At 50.5% G+C, this 15,949-nt stretch overlaps 6 protein-coding genes across 6 annotated transcripts; 3 read left to right on the top strand and 3 right to left on the bottom strand.

Annotated features, from left to right (window-relative positions):
- Positions 1–266: 266 nt before the first annotated feature.
- On the top strand, positions 267–2,470 carry CORC01_08514 (RNA polymerase III subunit RPC82; the record flags this gene model as incomplete). The annotated part of the gene is made up of 4 exons (XM_022620144.1): positions 267–275; positions 336–398; positions 502–1,251; positions 1,307–2,470. The coding sequence occupies 4 exons, from the start codon at positions 267–269 to the stop codon at positions 2,468–2,470; spliced, it is 1,986 nt and encodes a 661-aa protein (XP_022473298.1).
- A 699-nt stretch (positions 2,471–3,169) lies between these two features.
- On the top strand, positions 3,170–4,485 carry CORC01_08513 (uncharacterized protein; the record flags this gene model as incomplete). The annotated part of the gene is made up of 7 exons (XM_022620143.1): positions 3,170–3,233; positions 3,289–3,326; positions 3,390–3,431; positions 3,515–3,762; positions 3,845–4,022; positions 4,085–4,339; positions 4,402–4,485. The coding sequence occupies 7 exons, from the start codon at positions 3,170–3,172 to the stop codon at positions 4,483–4,485; spliced, it is 909 nt and encodes a 302-aa protein (XP_022473297.1).
- A 342-nt stretch (positions 4,486–4,827) lies between these two features.
- On the bottom strand, positions 4,828–7,225 carry CORC01_08512 (uncharacterized protein; the record flags this gene model as incomplete). Its single annotated transcript, XM_022620142.1, has 3 exons — positions 4,828–4,928; positions 5,150–5,962; positions 6,022–7,225. 3 exons carry the CDS (start codon positions 7,223–7,225, stop codon positions 4,828–4,830), a joined length of 2,118 nt encoding a protein of 705 aa, XP_022473296.1.
- Positions 7,226–7,848: 623 nt separating this feature from the next.
- CORC01_08511 (uncharacterized protein) lies at positions 7,849–9,016 on the top strand (the record flags this gene model as incomplete). The annotated part of the gene is made up of 2 exons (XM_022620141.1): positions 7,849–8,534; positions 8,587–9,016. The coding sequence occupies 2 exons, from the start codon at positions 7,849–7,851 to the stop codon at positions 9,014–9,016; spliced, it is 1,116 nt and encodes a 371-aa protein (XP_022473295.1).
- A 762-nt stretch (positions 9,017–9,778) lies between these two features.
- CORC01_08510 (lysyl oxidase-like protein 2/3/4) lies at positions 9,779–10,406 on the bottom strand (the record flags this gene model as incomplete). The annotated part of the gene is made up of 2 exons (XM_022620140.1): positions 9,779–10,189; positions 10,305–10,406. 2 exons carry the CDS (start codon positions 10,404–10,406, stop codon positions 9,779–9,781), a joined length of 513 nt encoding a protein of 170 aa, XP_022473294.1.
- Positions 10,407–12,360: 1,954 nt separating this feature from the next.
- Positions 12,361–12,607, bottom strand: CORC01_08509 (uncharacterized protein; the record flags this gene model as incomplete). The annotated part of the gene is made up of 2 exons (XM_022620139.1): positions 12,361–12,447; positions 12,572–12,607. Coding segments are annotated over 2 exons (123 nt in total), but the record flags the coding sequence as incomplete, so codon positions are not given.
- Positions 12,608–15,949: the final 3,342 nt, after the last annotated feature.

Below are 15,949 nucleotides of genomic sequence, written 5' to 3'. Positions count from 1 at the left end.
GACTCGGCGCTTTCCATCGACTTTGTCCCCCACCCCGCCTTAGGTGGCCCGCCGCTCAGAAAAAAAAGTTCCATACTTTTATTTAAGTCCCTCCACCACTTGAACGCGACACTCACTGCGACAAAATCATCTGTGGTCAAGTGCTTTGTCCAATACCCAGCACCGGTACTGTATTATTTCAATGACTTCTCGGTAGCTAGTGTGGCAGCTCTAGGGATATTGAGAGGATCTCTAGAGTCGATTGATTCCTGAATCCAAGTTTCGCGATGCTGGTGGTAGGTTTCGCATCACGCTGATCAAGCTGGATTGGCATTTCTTCTAACTCCCTACACCAGACCAAGCATGGCGCGGAGCTTTGCGCTCATCTTGTCAACGACATATGTGGCGAGCTACCTGCAGTAGGTTTTATCCATGATCTCCAAGTCTCAGACGGCGCAGCACAATCGCGCCTCCTAGACATTATATACCGTTAGACCATACTGACAATTCCTCTTCTTCCAGCGAATCCTGGCCGTGTTATTCAGCAAGGGCAGGTCCACCATTGCTCAACTTATCCAGACCACGAGCCTTACTCCGCGGCAGTTGCGACATGGCCTAGCCCTCCTCGTCCAGCAAAGCCTCATTTACCACCAGTCCGACTCCAATAACAAGATCGGCACCTACGAAGCGAATCCCGATGGCTGTTATAACATTATCCGAGCTGGAAAGATAATTGAGATGGTCGGCACCGAATACGGCTCCGCAGAGCAGGAGGTTGTACAAACGATTATGCAGCTCGGCCACGCCCGAGTATCAGATCTTTTACAGGCTTTCGAGGGGAGAAACGGGGCGGGCCTCAACGGTGATCATGCGACAAACGGTCATGTCAATGGTAACGGTTCTAAGCCAAAGGCCAATGGGCATGGGTTGGCGCATTCATCTCAGGAGCTCCATTCTGTTTTGAACCGTTTGATCGTGGCGGAAATCGTCGATCAGGTCGGACCTAAGACGTTCAGAAACCCCGAAGACGTTTACCGAGAAATCGAAGAGGAGGTCACCAAGACAGCCCCTGGCGAGCGAGCGACGGCGCGGAACAAAGAACTCATGCAGACAGAGGTTTCGAAAAGACTCCGAGAGGCACGCGAGGAGAGCAAGAAGTTGAAGCGACAAGTCGGACGAGGTGGTATGTTTCCGACCAAGCGGAGGAAGCTTGCAAATGGCAAAGGACGAAGACAATCTGCAGACTGGGATGAGGATGTACCTGAGCTTGACGTAAGTCTTAATCTGCAAAAGTTCAGTCCCTTGCCTGGCTAATCACAATGTCTAGTCCCACATCGTTCTCAGAGTTAACACTGAGAAGTGCCTCGTAGAGCTGCGAAACCAGAAGCTCGCCCAGTACGCGGCTGATGCTTTTGGAGAAGTCACTGGCCTCGTATATCACACGGCATTACGGCTGCTGACGCAACAGGTTCCCCGCTGTCAATTGGACCCAAGAATCGACTCCGATAATGACGGTGATGGTCCAGGCTCGAACTCACGCCAAGTCACTGTGACCAGTCTGGAAATTCTCGAAAATCTCGATGACTCCATTGATGTCTCTCATGGAGTTGGCAAGGCTTCTGCAGACCAGATCGACTTTCGCAGCGCCGAGAAGGTCAGAGCTACGCCAAGCCAACCCATGTACGATTCTGACGATTCTTATGATGAAGGCCCAACGGCCCCGAGGGTTTCATCTCGTCCCAATATGAATGGCGTAAGGAGGGCAGAGTCGGATGATTCCGAAGACGAGGGGCCACGGACAGCTTCCGGTTCCCGCGAGACCAAAGTCAAATTCGAGGATGGGCCTGTATCGGGCGCCAGTCGGATCGACCAAATGCGGCAACATTTGCTGCTACTATCTGAGAGCCGACAAGGCTTCCTGCGGCACTGTGGCAGTCAGGGTCGAGGGCAGTGGACCGTCGACTTTAAACCATTGATTGATGGATTCAAACAGACAGAGGTGGACGCTGTCATCGAACAGTCATTTGGTCGTCATGGACTGCGTCTGACTCGGATAATGCGAGAGAAGGGCAAATTGGACGAAAAGATGCTCCCCTCTCTCGCTCTGATGAAGAAAGGAGAGGTCCAAGGCAAAATGCTTGCCATGCAGATGGCCGGCTTCGTTGATGTTCAGGAGGTACCGAGAGATGCCAGTCGAACAGCGACGCGAACTATGTTCTTTTGGTTCTTCGACATTGAGAGGACTGAGGCACAGCTGGTCGACGACTATTACAAAGCAATGCTTCGATGCCTTCAAAACCTAGACGTGCATCGGTATCGGGAACGCAATATTCTGTCGTTCGTCGAGAGAAGGGACGTGAAGGGCAAGGAGGAAGAGGTCATGACTGCGGAGCATTACAACAAGTACAGCAAGTATCTGGAGTTGCAGAGCAAACTTCTTGCTCATGTCATGAGACTGGACGAACTAGTGGGAGTGTTCAGAGACTATTAGCATGGGGCATAGAACCGTACAAGGCGCCTCGAGTCCCGTCACGATCCCCAAATGCAACGCGCTATTGGCGGACGGGTCAAAATTGGGAGGGGGAAAAGGATGACAGATACCCAAAAATCAAAACGAAGCGCCGTCATTTTTAGCAACGGCGTGTCAACATCGCAAAGAATCTTACTGCAGATGCTGAAGTTGGGGGTTGCCTCTCTGTAGACAGCGAACCGGGATGCAGCGGTCAGGACAGGTGATGACTTTGAATGGACGGACATCTGTAAAAGGCGGCCAAGTCAATCCAAATACTCCGTACACAAACCGAGCCGGAATTCAGCCCGATGGGTCGTCGAGAACGGTCGGAACGAGCGTACCGGTCGGTAGGTAGCTGTTGCTTCGGCGCGGCGAACCGATCCCTGCGGTGCTAGGCTCCACTCCCCGGTGCTCGGCGGCCAAGGGTGCCCTGTCGCTACAGGGTCAGCAAAAGTTAAGCTGCGAGTTCGGTCCAAAGTGGTTGAATAAAAATTTCCCGGCTTTCGACTGCAAATCTTGGAACCATACTCCTCTACGTACTCGTCGAGTGTGCTCCTGATATCAGTCCCCCCCACGACCTGACGACAATCCGACCTTCTGGATCTCGCTTTTTCTTGTTCTTGCTCAATTGGGAATAACTCAGTTACCCTCCGCACTTCAACGCAGATTCCTATCAAGATGTCTCCGACTGCTAGCACTGGACGGGAGAAGGAGTCGAACACCGCACGACTCCTGGGCTCCGGTATGCTGCTCATTTTGCGCCCGCGCATGAACCTCGGTGCGCTGACATTTCGCAGGCTCCGCTGGTATCGCTGAATTAGCCGTCTTCCACCCCGTAAGTGCTATGACGAGCTATGGTTAGTAAACGGCCCGGACGAGAAGCTAACAAGAAGCTTAGGTCGACACCATCGCGAAGCGCTTGATGAGCAACCAGACCAAGGTACGCCAACCGAGCTCCCCCTACCTTCCCCAAGCTCCAGCGATAGATGGCGTCTGAGAAGGCTGACACGTTTCCGAATCAAGATCTCCGGCGCCGAACAGCTCAACAAGGTCATCTTCAAGGACACGGCTACCGCGACAGCGGGCCGCAAGTTCGTTTCGCTCTTCCCCGGTCTAGGATACGCTGCCGGCTACAAGGTCCTCCAGAGAATATACAAGTATGGCGGTCAGCCCATTGCCAGGGACTTTTTGGCCAAGAACTACGGCGAGGACTTTGAGCGCGCTTTCGGCAAGAAGACCGGCAAGGCTATCATGCACTCCACCGCCGGCAGGTGAGTCTTTTTTTTTTTTTTGCGCGCATGTCGGAGACCGAATCCGCGGGGACTTTTTGTATCCTGACGCACGTGACTATAGTTTGATCGGTATCGGAGAGATCGTCCTCCTTCCCCTCGACGTTCTCAAGATCAAGAGACAGACAAACCCCGAGGCGTTCCGCGGCCGTGGCGTCTTCAGAATCGTCGCCGACGAGGGCTTCGGCCTGTACAGAGGTTGGGGCTGGACTGCCGCCCGCAACGCTCCTGGTTCCTTCGCTGTAAGCGCATCTTTTTGTCAAGCTCAGATTTATGTCATTGACTCACATGTGTCTCCTAACAGCTGTTCGGTGGTTCCGCCTTCACGAAAGAGTACCTTTTCAAGCTTGAAGACTACAACAAGGCCTCGTGGTTCCAGAACTTCATCGCTTCCATCGCCGGTGCCTCCGCCTCCCTCCTCGTCTCCGCTCCCCTCGATGTTATCAAGACCCGTATCCAGAACCGTAACTTTGAGAATCCCGAGAGTGGTTTCAAAATTATCTCCAACATGATGAAGAACGAGGGTGCCACCGCTTTCTTCAAGGGTTTGGTTCCCAAGGTAAGATTACCCGGCCCCCCTTCCACCCATCTCGATCCATTGCTAATCTTTTATTTACCTAGCTCCTCATGACTGGCCCCAAGCTGGTCTTCTCCTTCTGGCTTGCACAGACCCTCATTCCCGCCTTCGACGGCATGCTTAAATAAACAAAGAAAAAGAGCCTAGGTGTTAAAAAGGGGTGACGGCGTTGGATGGGTAGACGTGGAGTCTCGGAACTGAGCCCAATAGATCGTTGGACATAACGAAGACTCAACGAAAGGGTATAGACAAAGATAAGAAAGCAAGGCCTAGCAGCTGTCCAAAGAAGGCGGCCTGCAGCCCAGTTAATGTACAACAAAGTAGGGTTCATCTTGATGAGAAAATCGCCTCTGTTATTAATAAAAATACATATTAAAGTCAAAGTGTCTACGGCTGGGAAATGCGTTGGCTATTGAGTCGTGTCATCAGTAAGCAACTTCAGTCCTGGAACAGCACACACCTTATCGTGCCTAAGCTACATTGCTGTCTGTCAGTACGCCCTTGCTGGACAAGACCTGGCTTTCAATCAGGCGTAACGTGTTGATCAGCTGCTTCTTCTGGGTGAAGTTGACTACAGTACACTCGATATGCACATTTTCATTCATCAAAGAGCCCTTTGGAAACGGGCTCTTAGGAATCACCTTCTTTCTGGACATGAACTATATACTCTGGAAATCATACATCATACCTGGTGATTGTTTGAGGCCCACTCTCGGCCTCTCGCTGCAAGGTTTGCATACCCAGTTTCATGCACAGCGTCAATCGAGGAACGCCTCCCACTCCCACTCCTACTCCCACTCTGGAAGGGGTTCTGAGTATTTAGCACTGTGAGCTTTGCCGACTTATAAGCCGCGACCTTGACGTAGCTTGGTGTCGTCTCCTCGCCCACATTGGCCCAGAGCTCAATGACGAGTTGGAAGTATTGATCAGCGGTAGAGGGCGTGTTCCTTGTAAAGAGTACTCTTTCGAAGGTGTGTTCCATCATGGAGCCGGGACCTTCAGCGGTAACTCGGGATCCTTGTCCTGGGTCAAGCTGCACCTTACCCAAGGGGCCGCTCTCTTGGCCTCTCAATCTCTGGACAAGGCCGATTCGTTCGTCTTCTTTGCCCGCTACGCAAGCCGAAATCGATATCGCAAAGTTTTGGACGTTTTGAGTCTGCCCAGTATCCGCTCGGGCAAACTCAAGCGACTGTCCGGGCAGATATGGCGTAAGAGTAAAGCTGCAGGCACATGAGAAGGCACCACTGAGGAAGATCGACCATTTGTCATTTTCTTCCCAGAATCCCCTCACGTTCGCTTGGATGCCAATCCGAGCGGTGTACCCACCAGCGCTGTCGTCATAACGAAGAACGCCAAATTCCTTCAAATCTTCCCAGGGAAGCACGGGTCTTGGAGGTGCCGGTCTGCCTTCGGTTGGCTGCAATGGAAGCTTGACTACGGCAGGCGGCCCAAATCTGCTCCCGAATCTCTCCTTGATCTGATTGATCGTATTTACCAGCGGAACAATTCGTGCATGCCCAAAAAGATCTCTTCCAATGACATGACCACAGGCTGCAGGAGTCTCTTGATCAACTACGATGGAGCCGGACTCGCCGCGCACAACGCCTAAGCATACGTAGTCAGTCAGCTTTTCCTAGCTCTGAATGTGGCATACCACAACGTACCTCTCGAATCATCAAAGAACATGGTCCAGACTTCACAAAGATCTTGTCCCGGTGAGGATCCCACGTAGCTGGGCCGGCTGATTAGTCTTCCAGACCTTGTTCCCAGAATGCCAGAAGCCAAGTAGACAGGTATCACGAGCTGTCGGGGTTCGCTAGCCACCATTTGAATCATAAATGCGTCGGAAGGAGCCGCGCCAGGGGGCACAACATAATTGCAGCGCCTCAAGCCCAAGTCAACGACCTCGGGTTTGAGGCATATCCAATCCAGGGGTGGGACAGAAGCGGGCTCGTTCCATGTAGGATCGCTAACCGACAGTGATATCGGGACTGTGTCGGCATATGAAAAGAGCCTATTATGAGACATATCGCCGATGTCCGCATCACCTGAGTGCGGTCTCGAATTCAATGGCCACCCTAGATATTCGGAAGCGGTACTTGAATCGTCGTTGTTCGAGCTATCGACACTCTCGATCTCAGATTCATCGTCATCGTATTCCCATAAGGTGATGGGAGTTGAGTAGTCTGAACTGTCTGTACCCGCTTCCCTTTCTGCTTCGATTCGCATGTTCCAATGACGTTCGCGCTCGTATTCATCCCACAGCGAATAAGGGTCATTGAATATGTGGTCGACCGTCAAGAGACGATCCTCTCCATTGACCTCGAGCGTCAGGCCAATTGTTGCCCTCAGCTCACCATTCGTTACCAAAGCTCCACACATCGTTGCAGGGGCAGCATCTACAGCGATGTAAGCAGTGCCCGCTCCGATAGCTAATGTTGTCGGGTTGTCATGAGATGCAACGAAAAACAGTCGGAAAGGTGGCTTCGAAGGCGGAGATTCCTTGAGGAGCTGCAGCCATTTGGTATCTCTGCGGCAAGATAGCCGGCTTGCTGCTGTCCTGTCGAATAACGACTTGAGGCCACCGACGTCAGTCTCCTTACACTTGATCAGGATAGAAGGTGTGGCTTTTTTCTGTGTTGATCCCACCATCCACAACTCATAGTCAATGAACCGCGCTCGCTTGCTTAATTCATCACTTTCATCGACGGCCCTTTTCAATTCCTCGGCCACAAACCTGAACCGCTCTCTGTACTGGTCTTCTGTCCAGAGATCAGAGCATACTGGTAGCAATGGCCATATCTTTTTATCGCTCTTGCCCGGGATGTTGTATGCTTTCGCATCCTGTCGACGAGCAGAAGAATTCATTCCAACGACATACAACGCGGAAATCACGTTATTGTATCTTCTCAGGACAATCTTCCACACACAATGTTAGTATACATCTCCGCATATGACTACAGAGGCCAACTCACAATGGAGGCGCTGGATGGGCTTTCTCTGTTACGGGTATCGTTAGGATGAAGCGCCGTGGAGACGAGGAAACGAGCGACTCGTCTTCCGGACGAAAGATCAGGGGAAGGGATGAAAGTCGACGGTCCGGGCCGCGGAAAGGAGAAAATACCAACGATTCGACATTTGGAGCGGAGACAATCCTGGTGGCATTGAATCCGGTTCGCATTGCCTTGGTCGTCGGCGGTTATGCATGCATGTCGCAGCGCAGGTGCGTTGCCCAATAACTTCCCTCCTAGGGGTAAACAGCGAGCCGGCGAGAACCCTCCTCCCCATCCAATGGCAACCATATTTCCACGGCTTTAGATGCACTTATCCGTCATCCGAGGCAGAATTACGCGCATCACACCTTATTCCCCCTCCTCCTCTGACTTCTTTCCTTTCTTCCCCTTCTTCCCCTTCTCCTCCTCCGTATCTCTTTCCGACGTGTTTCCTTCCACATGCCTCTCTGTTCCCTCGGTATCCCATCCTATTGCAAAATGAGAAGTCACCTGTCACCAGAGAAGATCGAGCTTTCTCGTCACCTTTTCGGGAAAGCAGACGATGTTCCAGCCTTCTTCTCTCTATACGATGATCTACTAAGAAACGAAACAGACTTCATCGTCAATATAGATCCAGAAGATGCCAAACCCTTATCCGAAAGAGAGGTGATCCTGATGACTAGTCTCATCAAGACCCACCCTGCTATGACCAAAGAAGATGTCGTGAAAAAGGTCAAGACGAGCTTTGGGATCAACAGGTCGACGGAAAAGATTGACAGCCTTATAAACATTTCTGTGCAGCTTGTTTCCATGGCTGACTGTAACGCTGGAGACCACCATTCAAGTGATTACTCGCTAGGTGGCTTTCGTCCAATATCTTGGGTTCACGGGGAGAGCTTTCTTGGGTTCATGGAGCGATCTTTCCCAATGAGCAAAGACCCAAGTATACAGGAAAAGGCCGAGGCTGCCGTTGACGAGAAGGCTGCTCTCAAGGCTTGGAAGCTACGGAATCGATTCGGCATCAAGTTTCGAGGCACACATAATCTGTCTGAGCATCTTTTGCTGGATCCCAAGAGCAACTCTCTCTATCTATTCCATCATGTAGGGTTCTTGAAGGCACAATTGGAAAAGGCTAGAGATGAGCAGCAACCGTTGGGTCAACACATGGAGGAAAGTTTGAAGAGGCACGCGAAAAGCACTGCTGCTCTTTGGCATACGAAGCTAACAACTCGCCAGCGGCAACCTGCCACCTCAACTTCTCGTAGAGACCTTGCACTCGCTTCAGTCTATCCTATTCCAGTCTATTGATAGGAAATCAGCCGACATACTCGATGATCTCATCGGGAAGCGTCGGGGCGCCTTCGACCGTGAATGTGCCGAGTATGAAGGATATATATTATTCCATAGTCCCCCTGAAGACTTCAAGTATGTATACTGGGCAGAGCGTCTCTCCATCCTACAAGATATGATTACGAGTAGGCCTCCAAGGAACAAGTTCGAGCGCTGGCTGCATCGACAAAGCAACGAAGGCAGTGCGCTCTACGTTGCCCTTGTCGCTCTATTCATATCCATACTTGTCGGAATAATCAGCATTGGTCTTGGGGCTATCCAAGTTTGGATTGCCTGGATGGCTTGGAAATATCCGGTCCCAGAACCGTCGGGATAGACTGGTAATCTCATTCGTAATCACTCAATTCTCAAAACTCTCTTTGTACAGCAGTGTTTTGACCACTACAGTTTAGCGGCGACATTGTATTCCGCAAGCAATGTCCCCAACTTCCCGTCCAACAGATGTCCCTCGCTCAATTGCCCCATCAATGAAACATCGGCATTCGCAAAATGAACTCGGCCTCCTGGTCTCTGAAGCTCCTTGAGCCATATCGACATTGACTTAGGGCCCCAGCAACTTCATGTACCCTTGGCAAGACTGTGGTCCGCCCAGTCGTTGTGATGTGCCCTGCCACCTCGGCTGCGGGCTTGATGTTGTTTGAAAAAGAATTGCAATCGTCTCGGATGAAGACTGCTGACCAATATGATGCGAACTGTAACCAAATCCGATGCAAAAGTTTCTAGGGTTTTTATCATTAGTGCCGTTGTGATCTGAAAGGGCGAAGCACCACGGTGACGTTCTGTAACTATTCGCAATTGAGAACCATCCCGGTTCGTGCCCATGCTGAGTGGCGAGAGCGGGGGCAAAGAGGTCACGTCTGACAGACAGTTCCTTGGATTTGTCGTCGGCATCTCAAGTAATCAAGTTGAGCAGAAAGTACTCATAGGGGAACGGTCGAGACACAATACTTCTCAAACTGACGCCCGTTCTTTGTGGATATTACGGCAGTCAATCCTTTCTGCTCTGTTTTTCCAACCAGGGTGTTGAACAACACACGCCCATGACAGTCGTTGGGGTTGTCCGGACTAGCGAGCTCACTTAGCATCCACCAAGCTTGTATATCCCGACAAGCTCGAAAGTTCCAGCCATGGAGTGTACCCCCAGCGCATACCAGCAGAGTACCTCGATAAAGCCACTTTCACGGCCGGGGACGGCGCCGAGGGAACTAATCATGGCGTCAAACAAATCCTTGTCGTGTTGGCCGGTTCCGAGCTCATCGAGACCATCGTTGGCCGACTGATGATTGCATATCATCCAGAGCGTAAAGGTTTCATGAGAATACGGCATCAACTGGCGGTTTAATAGACCTTCGATCAAGAACAAGGCGCCCGCAACATCTTGGACAGCCGTGTTGGGAGCAGTAGTATTGACCAACTCAGGATTCGAATGTTTCGTTGCGTAAAATGTGTTCTCCACATCAGCTGTCCCAGAAGATGTCTTCAGGTTGGACTGCAATCCAAATCGATGGGTTTCTGTAAAGACACGGAGTCGGTGCCTGTGATGCTCTCGTTGGTTGCCTTCATCACATATCGGCACGCTTAGACGACTTTCCTTTCCAATGTACCCATGTCCCTCCCATCTCGAAGCCTTCCCCGAACCTCTTTTCGTGCTTCTCTTTTGGCTTTCCTCGTACTGACGCCGGCGCGTAGTGGAATTTCCGCATCATTGTATCGAGGGTTTAGCTACAGGAAATATACCATCGAGCCCAACATCATACTCGTTGTAGCTGTAGCTCTAGCCCAGCATTTTCTCTAGTCCTTTTTCCTACATGAAATCGACCCAATGGTAGTGTCCCTCATATGAAGTGAGATCATCAGAGCAATTCACAGCACTTATACCATCCAAGCTGGCCCAAACTTCTTCCAAGATGAGCAACCCATGCCTCAAAGGCTTCAGTCAAATCAAACGGTATGGCCAATTAGTGCGCATTCGCACAAAGTCTCTCCATAGCATGATATCGGCCGAGTCTCCACACTGAGTATGTTCTCCCAAAGCCAGGCCGAGAACGCTGCCTGAGTTGATGAGAGATAACAGCTGCGTCAAGATGGTACAAGAGGTGACTGGTATTTCTTCCACAGTCCGAGTAAGTCTCAAAGCTAGATCACCAAAATCTTTCGCAGACCGATTCCTCTCTTCATTTGTATCGAGCGCGGTATGATCCCGAGGGTTTTGGGTTTCCACCGGTTCAGGAAATGTCCTATACAAGTCGAGCAGCGCCGCTAGCCGGTAGTATTACTCCATGTTGATAAGATTATCTGGAGGCGTAAACATATCCCCGCTTCCTGTTGCCGAGCTCATAGTTGGGGGTTTTGAGTACCGAGATGTCATGTTTCAACGCCGTGGCTTGTTGTATGAGATTCGAGTATGACGAATACTGGAAAGCATCCCTATACCTGTGAACATCCGAACTACCCAGAGTCATGAGTCTTCTAATTAGCGTCGCTGTTTTCGCAAAGTAGATGAACGTGGCTGTTCCCGCGACTATCCATGGATACGGGTCCGTGTGCGAAGACATCGGTGGGTGGCAGAAAGCGTCCAGATATGACAGAGCTTCTTGTCCTTGATCCATGATGAAAGAGTTCATGGCTTCCCAGTACAACATCGATGAGACTACAAGATTATGCGTTACGCTCATCGCTGGGTTCTGGTCGGGGGCGGTCAGCTGGCTCGATGACATCCAAGCTTTGAAGAGTTCCCTCGATACGTGGAGATGCATGAAGCCTGTAGGAGAAACACCGTGCCAGGCCTATTGTATCTCATTAATCAAAATCCATGAAGATCGAAGTGAAGCGGATGGGACTATATACACCGATGTCATTCCCAGAAAGGATCGTTCCCAGAAGCGCAACATCCCTAATGTGAGGTTTAGATCGTCTTCTTGTCGCCGACTCACGATAGATGGATCTGCTGGATATAGCGCTATATGACATGGGTAGCTGCTCAGTAAGATATAACATAGCCGTGAGCTGAAGTCGCAGAGGAATAACGATCCTTGAATCTTCATTCTGGTAGAGGTGCGCGGCAGACGTTCTCAACATGCAGTAGAGCAGCAACCATGACTGGCTGAATAACCTAGGTATCTTCGAGCGGAAAGGGTTTCGCAGGAGTCGAAAGAGAACAGAACATGACAGACGGTAGAAAAGTAATAGTGCACCAGTGCTGAAAGTTCTCCCGAAGGGTTCTGGAATGGGGTGGTCGTGTCAGCACTGTTCAAAGTACATGTCAACACTGCTATACTGAGCTCTCTGGTTTCGGTGTATAGCACATCTCGAAGATGTTCAGATGCAGATGTAAGCATGGTAAGATGCTCTGTGGTCCTTGAGAATCCCTGGACACTGTGGGGCCAAAGAACCTTCTGACCTCAAAGCTTGGCCAAATTATATTCAGAGACGTTGATCTTCTCATTTTTGGTGGGCCATTTCACAGGTCGCTCGTAACCGAGGCATTCTGTCACGATCTTGATACATCGTTGGCAGCTCGACTGTTGCACGTCACGTTTCGCGCGCTTCATTTACTTCCAATGTTAGAATAGGTCTCAAAGTTTCGATGCAAAAGCGGTCCAGCATAGACTCATCCGTCGCTTACAAACGAGGCAACCGCCTGATTGAAATCAGACGCTGTCAATAGAGTAAACGAATCAACATCGGTGGCGCAGAGTACCCACTTCTAGACTTCTCCTTCTGATTCTCAAATGGTCGGTTCAGTGTCTTTTATGCAGCAAAGATTTCAATCTGTAGTTTGAACCGCCCAGTCCTCTCTGGTCTGTGGTGATTCTCCGAGTGTGTTGTCAAGTTCCCCTTGTCGAGTTTCCCACTATCTAGGAACTGCAACGCAGCGTTTTGAGTAGTAGTGCGGACCGAGCTCCGAGCTAGAAAAGAAAGACAAAGTATTAGCAATTCTAACGTATTAATTGCGAACACTTACAAGAGCTGAAGAACTCCAGATTTAAAATGTCTTCAGCTATAGCGATGGGCTCATGTGGTTGGACCATTCAAGGTGGACTTGATTCCTTTGAACTTGCCTGCTTAACGGTGACACGAGAGCCTCTTTGAAACAACCCAGCCTCGGCCTTCCTTTCAAATGGGCTCTTTAGTTTCTCCGTATAGAATTGTGTACCGCTTGTCATATTGTCTTTCTGAATATTTTCACACCGATGTAGTCTCACTATGCGGGAAGCTCTGGTTTAGAGAGCTCTCTAAATGATCCACGAACTCAACACCACAAACATATCTCTAAGCACCTCTTTGGAGAATAGCATACAAAGCATCATCGGTGGATGGGAAAGCTATGACTTGAACCTCTGACTTTATTGAAGATGTCGTTGTACTTAGGTAGGTGATAGAACTTCTGGCCTACGTTTGCTGAAATACAGATGACTTAAATACTGCTCTTGTCGAGTAGGACTGAATTCTTGAGTTCAGCAGCCTCCTTGTCAATGGGTCATTAGTCGTTACAACATTGTCAATGATATTACTGAACTCTGAATGATTGTATCCGTAGATACTCAGGTTTCCACACCGTTGGCAATATTGAGGCTGTAGGTGAACGTAGCCTCCTGTCACCTGAACCTGGGATGATCACTATATTGTTAGCTATGTCTACTAGGAAGACTGAATGTCTGATCTTAATGTTCACAGTTGGGTCGCCGTAGCAGTTTATCGAATTACAAAACACAACGGCGAAGTGTTATACGTTGTCCAAAGTCACCTCTGCTTACCTCCAGACACAACTCCCTTGTAAACTGTCAGGATATAGTCATCTTATCCTGTAAAATCTGCCACATACGATCATACCCATTAGAAAACTCGGGATCCCGTCCGCTCTCCCATAGATAAACTAATGAGGGCCGGATTAGTAGTTGGGTCGGTGACGACCAGCGAATACCTGGTGTTGTATGTTTTTTTCTCACACAATTGTGGTGTTGTGGTTGTGGGTTTTGTGATCCACCACGACAATCTCACGATGCGTCTCCACTTTGCCGACTCTCAGGCTCAATCAACCCCAGCCTCCCGACCCACACATGATATTTTCCCAAGCGTGCTTCGAATTACGGTGAGAAAATCACTATGACCTTCTTGGAAACGTGCTCATTGTACTTTTGATAATCTATCGCGGTTTTGATTGAAAGAGAGATAGGAAGCAGTGGGCGTTTTATCTTGCTTTCGAAGTATTGGCCTGTGCCGATGTAACCAGGTAGTGATCTCACAGTGCGTTGATTGCGCTTCTCTGCAGCCGCAGCTGGTTACTACATCGCAAAATAAAGGTTACGTGGAAATCGACAGTCAATTCTTTGCCACATTCATTTTGACAGCTTTTGGAAGCATAGTCATCTCTCACCACCTCATCTTCATAGTACAGCAAGTTGACTAACAAACAATATGCATCCGTCAAAAGTCTCCTGTCGCTGTTCCCCCACGCTGCCCGCAGTACAAGCTACCCTTTCGACAGGAATCGAAAGGTCATTTCCTCAGTGTCTTAGTCAACGATTCAAAGTGCTTCCCCTCCTCCACGGTATTAAGGGTGTTTGGGGTCTTGGGGTCTTGACCAGGCGCGACTCGTGAGCAACCCGGACGCGGGGGAATGGACTATGGAGTTAGGTATTCGTAAGAGAAAGGAATGATCCCCGCTCTTCCAATGCAGACTTTCGTACGAAGATGGATGACTGGAAAACGAGGCCCATTGTAGCCATGGACGCAGCTCTCTCCAGATTAGGCACATTGTGTGGACCGCAGTTTTCACCAAGTGGAGAAAGTCAGTCAGGGACCTAAGCCTGGTTATTATTCGATTTTCAGGGTATTTGTCGAGACAGGGCCAATCTCGTCAGTTCTGCTTAGTGGGGAGGAGGAGTGCATTGTTGTCTGCTGTCGCGTGCATGCGTGGCCGCGACTTTTGACTCGTCGATCAGTCCATGCAACAGTGTGTCAGGTGGTCACACCAAAAGGTTGGCCATGTTCTACTGCGACTGCCAATCTGAATTCCCAGGTCCGAGATTTACGATGGTTGTCACATTAAGTATAGACGCAAGAGGGTTTGCGGCTGCATCGTCTGGGGTAAAGGCAGTCGTGGCAGGATGAACCCTCTTGCTTCTCGAATCGGTCCCCAGAAAATGACGTCAATGTTTTGACGGCGCGGGAAGAAGAGCAGGTTGCGACGGCAAATCACCGTTGTGGGTCCTTTGTATCCGTAGCACTGACGGTTTTCGGCATCGTCGTCATAAACGGGGCCGTGTGTTCTTGCCACGGCCCACGGAACCGTGGAGAGTGTGTCGCGAAACGCCTGTGCTGGGACACGGCAGCGGGATGGCGCCCGGGGGAAAAGGGCACGACAAATCCACGGCCGTGGAATGGTCCATAAGGGTGTGCGAGCCGCACCGGGGGACAGTCTACCCGGGCCGGGAAGATCTTCAACGGGAGAGAGCAAGCCTCATGGAAAGGAAAGTTCCGATTGATGCTCTGCAGAGCTGTAGAGTACGGATGCAGACGGGCCACAATTCGACGACGACGAATCCACATACGGGATTGGTTATGATGACAAGATTTGGGGGCGGTCTCGTTTGGTCCGAAAGCCCGACGGCACGCCGATGATCCTTTCCCTCGGGATTTTGGGAACGACCCACCAATCGAGTCAGCAAACGGTTTCACGTGCGAGGTCACTCTTCGGGGAGCCCAGGAAGACGATGGACTCACGTTGAGCGTGCGTAAAGCGGAGTGTGAGAGAGTACGTAAAGCTCCTGAATTGAGGCGGCCAAGAGCAGCGTGCCGAGTGAGCGCAGTATCATAGTATGGGATGAATAATGTGGCCCCAGATGGCTTGTGTTTGTGTCTGCAAGGCATGGGGCCGGCTGGTGGAATTAAAAATGGAATCTGTGAGGGAAGGTCCGGGTCTGGAGTTGAGTGGTCCCTCAATCTTTAAGGTATGAGCCTCCCTCAGTTCCCATAGTTTCCATAGATCCATAGTGGCTTCCCGTCGCAGTAATTACCTGACTGATACGGAGTGCTGGCTTCAGCCTTTCGGCCTGTGAAGAGTGAGAAGGAGGTAATCTGTCCATCTGGTAATCGTATTGGACAGGCCGTCCCGTCCGCAGCCTCCAGAGTTCCCAGATCCCCTTCCCTTGGCTCCCCCGAACCCCTGCGTCAGAGTCGGATAATCCTCATTTAAGGGGAACAGCGACTGAGGACAGAAATCTGTTCTCGGTGTCCAGCCGGAAGA

This window comes from Colletotrichum orchidophilum (assembly GCF_001831195.1).
Source record: "Colletotrichum orchidophilum strain IMI 309357 chromosome Unknown Scaffold_73.1, whole genome shotgun sequence".
In the NCBI taxonomy this organism is placed as follows: domain Eukaryota; kingdom Fungi; phylum Ascomycota; class Sordariomycetes; order Glomerellales; family Glomerellaceae; genus Colletotrichum; species Colletotrichum orchidophilum.
The sequence above is the reverse complement of the archived record's forward strand: the minus strand, read 5'-3'. Positions and strand labels throughout refer to the sequence as shown.